The sequence below is a fragment of the Oreochromis aureus genome, linkage group 13 (genome assembly GCF_013358895.1).
Source record: "Oreochromis aureus strain Israel breed Guangdong linkage group 13, ZZ_aureus, whole genome shotgun sequence".
Lineage (NCBI taxonomy): Eukaryota > Metazoa > Chordata > Actinopteri > Cichliformes > Cichlidae > Oreochromis > Oreochromis aureus.
Window position 1 is genome coordinate 34,740,780 of NC_052954.1, and position 14,853 is coordinate 34,755,632.

The window sequence follows — 14,853 nt, forward strand, 5'->3', positions numbered from 1 at the left end:
CCTGCGCTCCTGCTCGTTGCTCCGCCCTCCTCCCTGTTGGATCTGAGTCTGCAGTTTGTCCACGGTCTCCTTCAGCTGCTTCACCTGCTGCTCCACCTGAGACTTCTGCTCCTCTAGCTCGCTGATCTCCAGCTGACACACAGGTGAGAATAAAACCAGAAACAGGTATTTATGTTCAGCTGCCTCCAAGGTTCAGCTCCACCTGCTGCAGCACCGCCCTGGCGTGGAATTAAAGTTCAGTTCAAATGTGGAGCAAAGCAGGGATACTGGGAACCAGCAGGACTCCATCACTTTAAACTGGGACATCTGAATAAAAGTGAAAACGTCAGAGACGAGCAGCGTGCAGCCGTCTCTGAATCAGGACTCAGGTGTCCCGTCGCAGGAACTTTGTTTCTGGTATGACAGCTTTTAGTGCGACACCTTCCTTACCTTGAAGGCCTGAGAGATGTCCTTCCGCTCCACCTCCATGCTCTGCCTCATCTTCTCCAGACTGCGCTCGTAGTAGTTCATCTGTGGAGGAGGAGGAGGAGCAAGTGTCACTGTCTGAAGGCTACACACTGTGTGTGTGTGTGACGTGTGTGTGTGTGTGTGTGAGACCTGCGTCTCCAGCTGGATGTTCAGCTGCTGCAGCTCCTCCTCGTGTTTCTGCTTCAGCTGTTCCAGGGCCAGTTCAGTCTGGATGCTGATGGCCGGGCCCGAGTCGTCCAATGAGCACAGAGCTGAGAGAGAGGAGGGGGGGGGCTCCAATCAAAATTTTGGGTCACATGTTGCCGTAGTCCAGTTCCTTGGAATCATTAGTCTGCCTGCTCGATCCCACTTATCGGTTCCTGCACTCTGGCTACGATCAGCTGATTTCAGGTGTTGGAGGGGAACAGTAACACGGTCAGTGTGGACGTAACTTTGAGTTTTATTACACAACGAGAGTGTGATGGTGAAGCGGACACTGCTCCAGGACTGAAACAACTACATCATACTGCAGCATGCTAACGCTAAACTAGCCAAGAACCCAGAGTGATGCTAAAGCTGAGTGACTGCTGACCCCAGACCAGCACCGTGATAAAGTGAGGCGCTGCTGAACTCAGCAGGTAACAAATGATGAGCACCGTTTCTACCTGTACATGTTTCTACAGTAGAATCACCATGACGACCGCTTTGAAGTGTCCAATTTGTGTTCATACATAAACACTGAGTGAGGTCACGTGTGTGTTGGTGTGTGTGGGGCTGCAGCCTCAGGTGTTTATTATTAAATGGTGATTATGAGACAGCGTGTTTCATTTTACAGAGAAACATGAAACATGTAACGAGCAGTATAACGAGTGGGAGTAACTAAGTAAACAGAGGAAGTCTCAGGAGGCTGGCTCAGCCAATCACATTCAGCCCTGAGTGACTGAGTGACTGAGTGTGTGTGTGTGTGTGTGTGTGTGTGTGTGTGTGTCACCTGCTTTATCAGACGGCTCCAGTTTCTTCCTGACCTGAGGAGACGAGCAGCGCTTCACGTCTGAGTCTGAACAAAAACACAAAAACCAAATCAGCTCTGAGAAACCGTAACACACACACACACACACACACACACACACACACTTACCGAGAGACATGATTAAGACTTAATTCACACCGAGACTGAAACCTGTGGGTCTGTGTGTGTGTGTGTGTGGGCGTGTCCACACCTTCACCTGCACACACCTGACCTGTAAATCCAGTTAAAGTCTCTCAGCAGTTTGTGACTCACAGCAGGTTTTACAGCCTCGTGTTCACGTCAGACCAGAAAACATGAACCAACCGATCGACCAATCGGTGATCTGAACGTTTGTTTGCTTCTCTCTCATTTTTGTCTCTGACAAACTTTCGTGAGTGTTTTTGTGTGTCTGATTAGAGGAGATAAAACTGAGCAATCAGCAGTCAGCTTTGACATCAATAGCTGTGTCCAAATTCATAGACCGCATCCTCCTCAGGACCCGGCCTTCGCGGTCTACATGGGCCGGCTCCTTTGAAGACCGAGAAGGCCGGAAGTGAGCATCTGTGAAATGGGACGGTCTAGCCTTCAGATCTGCGTCACCGCTGTCTCGGTGGAGTTTAATAAACTCGGCCGTCTGCTCCTTGCTATCTAAAATATAACAGCACACTGGAGTAAACTCTCGATCGTCTCACACTTCTGTTTAATCAGTTTTCTGTTTGACGTTTATTCAGCTGTGTGAAAACCAAGGAGGAACCCACCCAGGGGATTAATAAAGTTTTATTTAATCTAATCTAATAACTTTGATCTCAACCAAACCGATTTACTCCGGAACAAATAAAATACTGAAAAAACATCTTTAAGTGATCTAAGTGACTTATATATCATGGGGTTGAAAACGATGAAAACAATGGAGTCCGCTGTTCTCGCCGGCTTGAGTGATCCTTGACCTCCCGGTCAGCTATCGAGCTGGTGGGTAACAGACGTCTCCGAAAACGTCGGCGCACTTTTGCAAATATTTGATGTCTTGATAAACCAAGCAGATATTTGAAGTTTACACAGCTACATTCTCGCCTGAAAATATGTTAAAAGTTTATTTTGTGACCCAGAAAGATTAATAAGAGTAATATTAAAACTAAGTAGCGGCCGCCATTGTTGGAAACTGGAATTGGCTGGGCCGCGCTATGAATTCTGGGATATGGTGGGCCACGAAGGACACACCCGACCCATCCTTCAAATTCGGGGAAAAGGAGGACGCATTTGTCGGCCGCATTCGGAGGAGTCTACGAATTTGGACAGCCTTCGGCGCGTCGCTGTGACGTAATCGGTCTACAAATGCGGCCTCAGGAGGACGCGGCACCACCAATGTGAATCGAGCGTTTTTATTGGACGGTTTTCTGGATTCAGGCACAGTGCCGCCCCCTCCTGACAGGAACGGGTTCACTTCAGTGTGTCTGTCTGCTGTTTTTCACGAAGCCTAGAGGCTGAGCGGGTTTGTCATGTCAGGAGCTTTTGTGTATATTTGTGTGTCGTTGTGTTACCAGAGTCTGACTCCGAGTGTTGCTGGTTCCAGCTCAGCGCATTGGCGGCTCCAGCACACCATCTGCACTTCCTGTTTCTCCTTTGATTCTTCAGCAGCTCCAACTCTGAGCTCAGCTCATCGTTTCTGTCCCGCAGCTCCTGGACACACACACACACGCACACACGCACACACACACACACGTGTTGCAGTTGCACTGAAGGATGGTGTTTCTGTCTCAGACGTCCAGGATGGACTTGTGTGGACTCTGATCAGTTCCTCCCGTTCATGCTGGGAGTAACTGGGCTTTAGCGCCTCCTGGAAACGATCACTGATCAGGAACTTTGTTTTTCACTGCATTTCCTTTTTTTTTTTTCCATTTAATTAGTGGATGGATGCGTTTGCGGATGGATGAGGATTCCACTCAGACCTCTTGTCTTGCTCGCCCAGCGCCAGCAGCAGTGTAAGCAGGGACGTCCACGCCTCGCATCAAAGCCTGCTCTACTCTTCAACATGACTGAAGTCATTCAGAGGCAGAGCACAGCTGTTACAGATGTTATTCTCTGCCTTGTGCTGATGTGCTGATTCTTAAACGCTGTAGATACACTACCGGTCAAACGTTTGGACGCACCTTCTCACTTCATGAGTATTTACATTGTAGATTCTCACTGAAAGCATCAAAACTATGAATGAACACAGATGTAGGAAACAAAACGTGAAATAATTCAAACATGTTTTAGATTCTTCATAATAGCAAATGGTTTTCCAACAGTTTTGAAGGATTTCCCAGAGATGCTGAGCACTTGTTGGCCCTTCTGCCTTCACTCTGTGCTCCATCTCATCCCAAACCATCTCCATTGGGTTTAGGTCAGGTGACTGGAGGCCAGGCCTCCATCGCTCTCATTGTTGGTCAAAGAGCCCTCACACAGCCTGGAGGTGTGTTTGGGGTCACTGTGCTGTTGAAGAATAAATGATGAGACGGCGTGTTGCTGCAGGATGCTGTGGTAGCCATGCTGGTTCAGTGTGCCTTCAGTTCTGAATAAATCCCCAACAGTGTCAGCAGCAAAGCTGATTTACACAGTCTCCTGTGGCATAAATTTTCGGCATCTATCTGGGCTCTGATCTGAGCTGCTGCTAATTTGTGATTTCTGAGGCTGGTGACTCGGATGAATGTATCCTCAGCAGCAGAGGGGACTCTTGCTCTTCCTTTCCTGGGGCTTCCTCAGGTGAACCAGTTTCATCGTAGTCTTGATGGTTTCTGTGATCGCACTTGGACACATTCAAAGTTTTAGCAGTTTTCCAGACTGACTGACCTTCAGTTCTTAAAGTAATGATGGGCTGTTGTTTCTCTTTACTTAGCTGATCGGTTCTTGCCATAATATGAATTCTAACAGTTGTCAAACACGGCTGTCATCTGTGCACCAACCTGCCTTCTAGTCCCAACCCCATTAAGAAGGCAAGAAACTCCACAAACGACCCCTGACAGGCACACCTGTGAGGTGAAACCATGTCAGGTGACGACATCACGAAGCTCACTGAGAGAAGGCCGAGGGTTTGCAGCGTGTCACCAAAGCAAAGGGCGACTACTTACAGGAATCTAAAATATTATACATATTTATCATTCCTTACTACATGATTCCTGCTTCATAGTTTTGATGCCTTCAGTGAGAATCTACAATGTAAATACTCATGAAAACAAAGAAAAACCATTAAATGAGAAGGTGTGTCCAAACCTTTGACTGGTGGTGTGTGTAGGTCATGGATATAAAGTAACTGTGTTTGCTTGGTTTCAGTGGACGCAGCGTTTTGGCCCGTCTGTCTCACAGGACGAGTGTCAAACAGGAAACGTGGAGGCAAACCGGCCACAGCAGCCGAGTCAGCAGTAAAAGCAGCAGAGCTGGACGCCGCGAGGTACGAGCGGCTCTCACCTGGAGTCTCTGTCCCAGCAGCCGTGAGGCGTTCAGGTGCACAAACAGAGACACGAACAGTTTCAGACAGCGAGCGTCTCATCTTAACTAAAGAGCAGAAATGTCACCGCTCAAAGCTTCTGTACAACATCTGAGACTGAAGCTCCGTTTGGTGGAACGGCACAGGTGATACACCTCGATTTAATCTGATTCCCTCTGAAATATTAATCTCACCGTCCTCAAACATGTCACGTTAAACCCAAACCTTTTCAGACAAACAGGAAGTAGAACCAGAGGAGGCTTCATAAACACACTATATCATAAATAATGACACATTATTAGACAAAGGAAGATGAAGGTGGAGCTGCCAGGCACAAGGAGACGAGGAGGGCTGCAGAGGGCTGTGGGGGTGGGCGGAGGTAGATGATCAGATGGTAGAGGTAGGAGGAGGAGACAAAGGCAAAGGAAGAAGAGGAGTGAATTCTGCTCCTGAGCTGTTAAAGTTCTGTCTGCTCGGATCTGTTTGTTTATATTACTGTACATGTAATTAAAATTACATTTTAATTTGAAAAGACTTCCTGTCGTCCATTTCCTGGAAAGCCTTCACCTGCTGTGGTCTCCACACAGCCTCAGTATTAATGTTTGCTGCTTGCCTGCGTTTGATTGGCTGAGAGGACACATAGTCCAACACTTCACAGCTCAAATTCAAACCTGCAGACTGCTGCCTCATCACCACACCAGTGCTCAGGTGTGTACATGAAATGTGCTTCAAACAGATTCTTTCTGCAAAATCATCCGTGCCCTTCAAAATAAAAGCGAGACGATTTAAGGCGGTCGGTCTTACCCGGCACTGCTGCTCGTATTCTTTGATGATTTCAGAGAATCTCTCCTCGTGACTCAGACCAACGCTGGACGGGTCCAAACCGCCAAACTGCCAAAACAAAAACAGCAGTCAGTCGATCATCAGCTGCTTTAAACCGAAACGTAAAGTCACAGAGAAACAAAGTCAGAGGAAAGCTTCATTAAACATTCATCAGAAACAAGCTGGAGTTACCCAACACCAGCTGCAGTGTCTCATCAACACACACACACACACCCCCACGCTCACTCACACGTACACGCACACACACACACACACACACTCACACGTACACGCACACACACACACACACTCACACGTACACACACACACACACACACACACACACACGTACACACACACACACATCGTTGTCCTCGTCACTTGATCGAGATGGGACGGGCTCTTTTTTTTTTTTTTAATGTCCGCTCAGAATAGTGGCACAAAAATAACGCCATAGTTACCCACCAGCTGACTGGGTGGTCACTCGGGTTAAACATAATATATAAAGCTCAACTGACAAAAAATCACCGACTACACCACCAGGTATTATAGGAAAAACCATAAAGCCAAACGCTGTTGTGACAGTGATGTACAGTCTTGTTGGTATATATGCATGATTTGTATCACATTCATGTTTCCAAACCGATACCATAAGCAGCAGCTTTACAGCTGTGGCTCCAGCAAACATCAGCTGATACTAGAAATTAATATTAAATAAATTCTAACAACAGCTGATCAAGCTTAAAGGTGCTGCTGTTGTTTAGCGCGACATCCGCTGGTTTCCTCTTTCTGGCGCAAAGTGGGAGATAAACAAACAAGAGAGACGATCAGCTGATCATTGATCGGTTTCATGATTGAAGTAGCAACAGGAGAGGGAGGGAGGGGGAGAGAATGAGGGGAGAAGAGGCAGCTGTGCAATGTAAAGACAGAATAACTCCAGCTTTGTCTTTTTTTCATTCTAGCTGAAGTACGGGACTAATCGCGTTCCTTTTCCTCTCAATACGGATGTATTGTAATTGGTCCAGCCCAGAATTGATCATGACCAATTGGCTAATCCACCACCTTTTATTGTTTATACCGTTACAAAAACAAACAAACATAAAAATGAAAAATGGCCATGGGCCCACCGGGCAAATGCCCGGTGGGCCCATGGCCAGTCCAGCTATGCGGTCAGCTGGTGGGTAACAGGCATCTCCGAAAACGTTAGAGCACTTATGGAAATATGTGATGTCTTGATGAATCAAGCAGATATTTGAAGTTTACACAGCACCATTCTCGCATGAAAATATCTTAAAAGTTTATTTTGTGATCCAGAAAGAGTAATATTTCAAACTCCGCCACTCTGTGTTCCTCCGCCACTGCCTCGTTTGAGTTTTGGACGAAATCACAGACTTGGATGCAAAAATATCTGATTGGCTGTTCTGGTCTCTAATCAGCTCGAAATGACGAAATGCAATATCCCAGAATCCATTTTAGGTCCAAAACTCAAACGAGGCAGTGGCGGAGGAGCACAGAGTGGCGGAGTTTGAAATATTACTCTTTCTGGGTTACTGTGGCGTTATTTTTGTGCCACTATTCTGAGCGCACGTAAAAAAAAAAAAGTTGAGCCCGTCCCATCTCGATCAAGTGACGAAGACAACGATGTGACCGTTTCAGGAGATGATAAAATATTTCTTAACACCCGATAGCTTGCTGAAGAACTCGAGTTTCTTCTCCCCCCTCCATGCTGTCAGACACTTGAAAGTGACCCGCGCGTGCTTCTCAGCCAATCACAGCGGTACAGACACCCAGCCTTCCGTTTCCATTAAACTCCTTCCGTTTCCACTATACTCTTTCATTCACATACATTATTCTCTTGCATACATATATTTTCTTCTGACATGTATGCATTCTCTGCTTACATACATATATTATTTGTGAGATTAAATGCATACTGAATGCATGTAAATGAGAGCAAAATGTAGGAATGCATAAATGAAAATGCATGTATGTTAGAGTGAAAATTTGTAAATATGTACATTAAAATAATAATAATAATAATAATAATAATAATAATAATAATAACTTTATTTATAAAGCACCTTCAAGCAAAGTGCTGTACAACTGTTTGAAATTAAAAAGGTTTAAAAGTAATACATAGCACTACAGATAGGAGACACAGTACAAGTTAAGAACAGAGAAAAAAGAGAAATTAAGAACAAAATAAAAAGAAGAAAACATTTAAAACCTAAAAGCCATAGAGTTAAGACATGTAGGATAAGGTAAACAAGTGTGTCTTCAGCTTAGCTTTAAAAACCTCAACAGAGCATGCCTGCCTAATATCTTGAGGGAGGTTATTCCATAAAAACCGGGCACGAAAAGAAAAAGCACGCTCTCAATTTTCTTTTTCCTGGCTTTAGGAACTTTTAAAAGACCAGAGTCCTGAGATCGGAGAGCACGGGATGGAATATACCGGTGTAAAAGGTCAGAGAGATACGAAGGTGCTAATCCATTTAAAGCCTTGTAAGTGAGCAACAGGACTTTAAAATCAGCTCGAACCGGACAAGGTAGCCAATGAAGAGAGTATAAAACAGGGCTAATATGTTCAAATTTTCCAGTTCTTGTTAAAATACGAGCAGCTGCGTTTTGCACCATCTGTAGACCTTTAAAACTTTTCTTTGGTAGCCCTGAGAAAAGAGCATTACAGTAATCAATGCGTGAGGACACAAATGCATGAACAAGAATCTCTGCAGTATCGTTTGACAAAACGTGTCTAATTCTAGCTATGTTCCTCAAGTGATAAAAGGCGGTTTTGTTATTTCTTTTATATGAGACTCAAAAGAGAGCGCCGTGTCAAACCACACGCCCAAATTTTTTACTTTGTCTCTACAAGTTATGACCCTATCATCAATTCTCAGGGTAAAATTTTGGGACGAGTGCTGAAATTTAGGCGGTCCAATGACCATCAACTCTGTTTTATCAGTATTTAAGCACAGGAAATTATCCGATAACCAGCCCTTAATTGCTGATAGACAAGATTCCAAATTAGAGATTTCAGTACAGTTTCCAATTATTAGAGGAACATAGAGCTGCAGGTCGTCAGCATAACAATGAAAGGTTACTTTAAAAGAACGTAAAAAAAGAGCACCAAGAGGCGACAGATACATAGAGAACAGCAGTGGTCCAAGCACAGAGCCCTGAGGGACCCCATGCCTCACCACACAGGTCTCAGAAAGAACATTTTTAAAATTAACAGTCTGAGACCTCCCTGACAGGTAAGATCTCAGCCATGATAAAACATTCCCTGTAATTCCAATAAAATGTTCAAGCCTATCCAATAAAATGCCGTGATCAACAGTGTCAAATGCGGCACTTAGGTCCAGTAGTAATAAAACTGAAGTGCGATCATTGTCTGCATGTACCAGCAGGTCATTCACCACTTTTAGTAAAGCTGTCTCTGTGGAGTGATTTGGTCTAAAAGCAGACTGAAATGGTTCAAACAAATTGTTTGTTGACAAATGCTCAGTGAGCTGCTTAAAACCACTTTTTCAAAGACTTTAGACAAGAAAGACAGATGTGAGATGGGTCTATAGTTTGCAACCATGTCAACATCTAGTCCAGGCTTTTTCAAGATCGGCACTACCACAGCTGATTTATAACATTCAGGAAGACTCCAGTCATCAATGAAATATTTAGAAGAAACAGAATGTAGGGTCCTAATGCTGACCACAGTTCTTTTATAGCCCAGGCTGGTAAAGGATCCAATGAACAGGTTGTACTACGAGCTGCTTTTACAACCTTGGTTAATTCAGACAGAGAAATGACCTTAAAATCAGAGAACAGTTTATCAGCAGCAACAGGCAAGACATCTGAGTAGTCTGACAAACTACCTGAGGAAGGAATAATCTGATTCCTAAGTGTGTCCGCCCTATCACTGAAAAAAACACAAGAAAATCATGAGCCATCAAGTTAGAACAGCAGAGAGTTGACTTGCTCTCTGTAAGTTGTGATACTGTGTTAAATAATAGTTTTGAATTATGTTTATGACTCATGATAAGATTTGAGAAGTAATTTGCTTTCACTGTCGACATCGCTGATTGGAAAGAAGTCAGGGAGTCCTTCCAAGCCCGAAGAAATACTTCTAATCTGGAAGATCTCCAGTGACGCTCTGCCTTTCTACAATTTCTCCTTAGATTCAAGAGCTCCTCGTTTAGCCAAGGCATAGGGTTCTTTTTTTGACATTTTAGCTTCTTCACGGGAGCAACAGAATCCAGTAGCTCAAGAAGTGTATTATTTAAGTTCACAGTCAAAGAGTCCACACATAACCCCTGGGTAAAAATGGGGTCCAACACCTCAGGTAGATGTAGTTTACCTGTATGAGAGCACAATATTGCAATGTGTGTGTTAAATATGTGTAAACATGAGAATAAAAATATCTAAATATAAAAATTAAAATAAAACTATATGAGAGTGAAAGTATATGTGTGTGAAAGAAGAATGTATGTGTGTGAGAGTGAAAGAATGAATTTTGGCTTGTACGGCCCCTCAGAGTTTATGGTATGCCGTTTGGCGTCTCGCCTCAATGCGTCTTACATCCCTCGCTAACAGCGCTGTCAGGTGTGTGAATTAAAGCTGCTACAGTGACATCATCAAAACGTGATCTAGTTATGAAATGCATTCTTTTCTTTCCGTATATCACGTCACCCAGATCACCCGTGTCCTGGGTCACTGACCCAGAGTACTTTAACTGGGCTGCAGGGGGCGCCACAGTCAAACAAATAAAAGCTTTAATTCATTATATTAACTTTGATACTAATAGCTGTTATAAGGAATACTTCACCAGCAGTAAGTTCATTGATTGATCCACAACCTTTAAAATTACAATCAGTGAACTCTGTTCATCAGGTTTTCTGTTCATGAAGGTTTTTAATTTTCCGTGCGATCCCGTCTGAATCCAGCCCTCTGAGTCCGAACAAGGTCTGAAAACAAGAGGAGGAAATGCTTCATCTGCAGTCGTGTCACGATCCACGTAGAGACCACCAACCAGCTTCGATCTGTATTCACCTGCAGCCTTTATTTTGAAGGAGCTCAGGTCACGTGAGACTGCCAGATGAGGTGCAGGAAGTGGCGGTCACCAGCTTGTCTTCACAGTGACATCACACGTCCAGAAGCGATCCAATCACCTCTGGCGAGTCTCACGGAGTCTGGAGCAGCAGCTGATCCACTCTCCCCCATCTTCATCGTTTCTCCCACTTCAAGTAAACTCCTCCTCCTTTCCCTTCACGCCTCATCACTCCTGCTCCCGCCTTTAAATCTGATAAATTTGCCAAACAAGTTGGAAGATTTTCAAACTCTTCAGTTTCCTGTCTGAAAACAATTTTTTCCTCATTACAGCCGGGAGCTGCTGGTGTCGCTAAGCTTCCTTGTTAAAACAGGAAAAACTGGAAGAAAAACAGATAAACTGTGGGACGGGTGACGTAAGATCAGGCATCAGAGGCGCACAGCGTCAGAATGGAGCCGACTAATGACGCTGTGAGCTCTGGCCGTAACCTGACACTCTGGCGTTTAACCTCGGCGGCGGCGTAAAGGCTTTCTTTGCTCACCTTGTCATTCAGCATCTGGTCCAGGTCTCTCTGCAGTCGCCTCGCTGAGCCTTCGGCTTCAGTCAGCTTCATCTTCACCGTGTTCAGCTCCTCCTCCAGACGACCATTCTCCTGAAACGACAGGACGCGCTCAGCACTTCATGCCTGTGACTTTCAATAACCGATCTGAACAGACCAACTGATCACAAACTGCTCGTCCTGATCGGGACCTGTGACTAAACATGACAGAGGAGAAGCGGTGTAGCACACCTGGACGGCGCTGCAGAGCTCCTCCTGTAGCTCCGCCTCCTGCGCTCTGAGCAGCTGCAGCTCCTCCTGCAGGGTGCCGTGCTCTCGCTCTACGTGCTGCAGCAGCGCCTCGCTCTCCTGCTCCGTCTCGCTGCGCAGAGCCATCAGCCTATCGCGGAAGTCCTGCTCCAGGTCCCTGCCATTCACAGAGCGGCTCGTCAGCACCGGCGTCTGACCTGTGCACACGGCAGCGATTGGGCTATCAGTGTAGAGCGCCGCAGGCGCTGAGCCCAACCCTTACCTGATCCGGCTCTGGTTAAGCGTCTCCATGCTGGCGTGCCGGTCGTCCACCTCTCTGACCAGCTGCAGGTTCCTGCGGTCGGCCCGCTCCAGGTCGGCCTTCACCTTGTCACGCTCCCTGCAGGCCTGCTCGGCCACCTCCCTGAACACAGACGACAGAGCCGGCTCAGCGTTCAGTTCCTCATCATAGAGCTCGGCTCCGTCACTGCGGAGGTCAGAGTAGCACAAACCCCACTGTTGCTAACATTTCAACCCGGGGGGCGCTGCTCAAGGCGGGGCTTGAGCAGCGCCCCGAGCTTCCTCGTTAAGTTCATCAAACCTACTGCAGGTGCTGGATTTCGATCTTGTAGGAGATGAGCGCCGCCTGGTGGATGCCGTTCCCGCTGACCAGCAGCTCGTTGTCCAGCGCCAGCGTCAGATCTGCCAGACTGAGGCGCTCCTCCAAGGGGAAGTCCAGAGTCTGCAGGGACACAAACAGCTGGAGTCACTCACTCACACGCCATTATCAGGAACATCTGTCCAGCTGAGCCCGCCTCAGGTCACATGATTCAGTTCAACAATCATTAGAAAACATAGCATTTTCACTGCTATGCAGATGACACGCAGCTCTATCTATCCATGAAGCCAGGTAACACACACCAATTAGTTAAACTGCAGGAATGTCTTAAAGACATAAAGACCTGGATGGCCGCTAACTTTCTGCTTCTTAATTCAGATAAAACTGAGGTTATTGTACTCGGCCCTGAAAATCTTAGAAATATGGTATCTAAGCAGATTCTTACTCTGGATGGCATTACCTTGGCCTCCAGTAACACTGTGAGGAACCTTGGAGTCATTTTTGACCAGGACATGTCCTTCAATGCACATATTAAACAAATATGTAAGACTGCTTTCTTCCATTTGTGCAACATCTCTAAAATTAGAAATATCCTGTCTCAGAGTGACGCTGAAAAACTAGTTCATGCATTTATTACTTCCAGGCTGGACTACTGTAATTCTTTATTATCAGGATGTCCTAAAACTCCCTGAAAAGCCTTCAGCTGATCCAAAATGCTGCAGCAAGAGTCCTGACAGGGACTAGAAAGAGAGCAGATTTCTCCTGTTTTGGCTTCCTTCATTGGCTTCCTGTTAAATCCAGAATTGATTTCAAAATCCTGCTCCTCACATACAAGGTCTTAAATAATCAGGCCCCATCTTATCTTAATGACCTTGTAGTGCCATATCACCCTATTAGAGCACTTCGCTCTCACACTGCAGGCCTACTTGTTGTTCCTAGAGTATTTAAAAGTGTCTCTGTGTCTCTCTGCCACAGTGTGTCCCAGTGATTGTTGGGTTTCCTCTGTACTGTCGGACGGTCACTACCTGACAGTAAAAACACCTCGGGGCGACTGTAGCTGTGTTTTGTTGCTACATAAGACTGAATTGAATTCAGTGAGTTACAAAAAGCCTTTTTTCCCCTGTAGCTGTTTTGGGCCATAAAGATGCTGCAGATGAAACTTTATTTATCAAATAAATGATCAAATACATAAAAACCTTCTTTAAAGTTCTGCTTGAAGCTCTGGCTCAGTTTTATGTGCATTTCTACAGATAAATGCTGCCTGCATGCTGGGCAGCGCCGAGCTGCAGGAACAATCACAATCAGCTCGTAATGATCTGCTGATGTCATCAACATTTATCTCGTCTCTCGAGGAGTTTGTCTTCCTTCCTGTTTGAGCTTCGTGGTCTCTGTGCTCAGCACATCAGGACGACGACTGCTGTAAATGAAACTGAACTGGGACAGAAAGATGGGTTGACTGGAAGAGACACTCAGAGACAGAGGGAGGATTTTCACATCAACACTAAGTTGCATCCACCACAGAAGAAGAGCCAGAAACAGGAAACAATGAGCGAAGATGAGAAGGGGGAAGCGATCCGTTTGACTTTCTGTGAAACTGAGTCGGCAATGACTAAACAATGACTGAACCACAGAGCAGAGGCTGCTCCGACACGCTCACAGAAACAACACAAAAACACATCAGAGGGTAGAACGGGCTCTTTGCCCTGTGCCCAGCTCTGACCTGCAGGATGTCCCGGCTGTTCCCGATGCCCTCCTCCGTCCACAGGGCCGCGACACGCTCGGGGCTTGTACATCCCGAGCCGTCGTCCAGCCGGGTGAGCACCCGCTGACCCACGGTAGCCGTCAGCAGGGAGGGCGAGGCGGAGCGGGCCGAGCGCTCCTCCGACACCGCCGGAGGCTGCATGGAGGAGCAGAACACAGAGCCCAGGTTCAAAGGTCAGCACGCAGACGGAGCAGCTTAAACCAAACGCAGGGACCAAACTCCAGAGGAGCGCCTGCTGCAGCCCAACCATTAATCTGGATTACCTTCAAGGCGAGCCTGAAACACGCCAGCGTCCTCACACACACACACACACACACACACACACACACTGACACAAACACACACACACACACCGACACACACAACCCTGTTCAGCAGTCTTAGTGAGGACCCTCATTGACATAATGGTTTCCCTCGCCCCTTACCCTAAACCTAACCATAACTTAATTGTAACCCTGACACTAAAACCCCATTTTGAGCCTCAAAAATGCCTTCAAAAATGTGAGGACCGGGTTGTGTGTTCTCACAAGTATAGTAGAATGCAGATTTCGGTCCTCACAAAGATGGCTAGACAGGAACACACACACACACACACACACACACACACACACACACACACACACACACACACACACACACACACACTGGATCTGCAAGCTGTTTTGCGACCCAGCTGACGTTACGTTTACACTCAGTGGGCGGCTGCTGCGTCCCAGAGCAGAGCCACACCCCCACATCGGCCCTGCCCGAACTAAACATACTCTGATGATGATAAACGGGCGTTTAACACCGTCAGATGTCACGTCATCGCCATGTTAGGATTGACCAGCGTCCCTCACATCGAGGCGGCTGAACTAAACACGAACGAGCTCTTTGGGAAAGCGAGTCTTATTTGTTCTGCCA

General features: G+C 46.2%; 1 protein-coding gene across 5 annotated transcripts in view; it reads right to left on the reverse strand.

Moving 5' to 3' along the window:
* Window positions 1-14,853, reverse strand: part of ninl (ninein-like) — a 32,555-nt gene that overhangs the window by 5,900 nt on the left and 11,802 nt on the right. For 4 of the 5 annotated variants that reach the window (XM_039621727.1, XM_039621728.1, XM_039621730.1 and 1 more), the window contains 11 exons: window positions 13,909-14,085; window positions 12,175-12,311; window positions 11,853-12,056; window positions 11,573-11,747; window positions 11,324-11,434; window positions 5,724-5,810; window positions 2,995-3,133; window positions 1,439-1,504; window positions 598-719; window positions 430-510; window positions 2-132 (listed from right to left, as the gene is read on the reverse strand). In XM_039621727.1, the coding sequence (XP_039477661.1) occupies window positions 2-132; window positions 430-510; window positions 598-719; window positions 1,439-1,504; window positions 2,995-3,133; window positions 5,724-5,810; window positions 11,324-11,434; window positions 11,573-11,747; window positions 11,853-12,056; window positions 12,175-12,311; window positions 13,909-14,085 (1,430 nt within the window). The remainder of the gene's footprint in view (window position 1; window positions 133-429; window positions 511-597; window positions 720-1,438; window positions 1,505-2,994; window positions 3,134-5,723; window positions 5,811-11,323; window positions 11,435-11,572; window positions 11,748-11,852; window positions 12,057-12,174; window positions 12,312-13,908; window positions 14,086-14,853) is intronic. The other variant, XM_031730284.2, reaches the window with a different exon arrangement.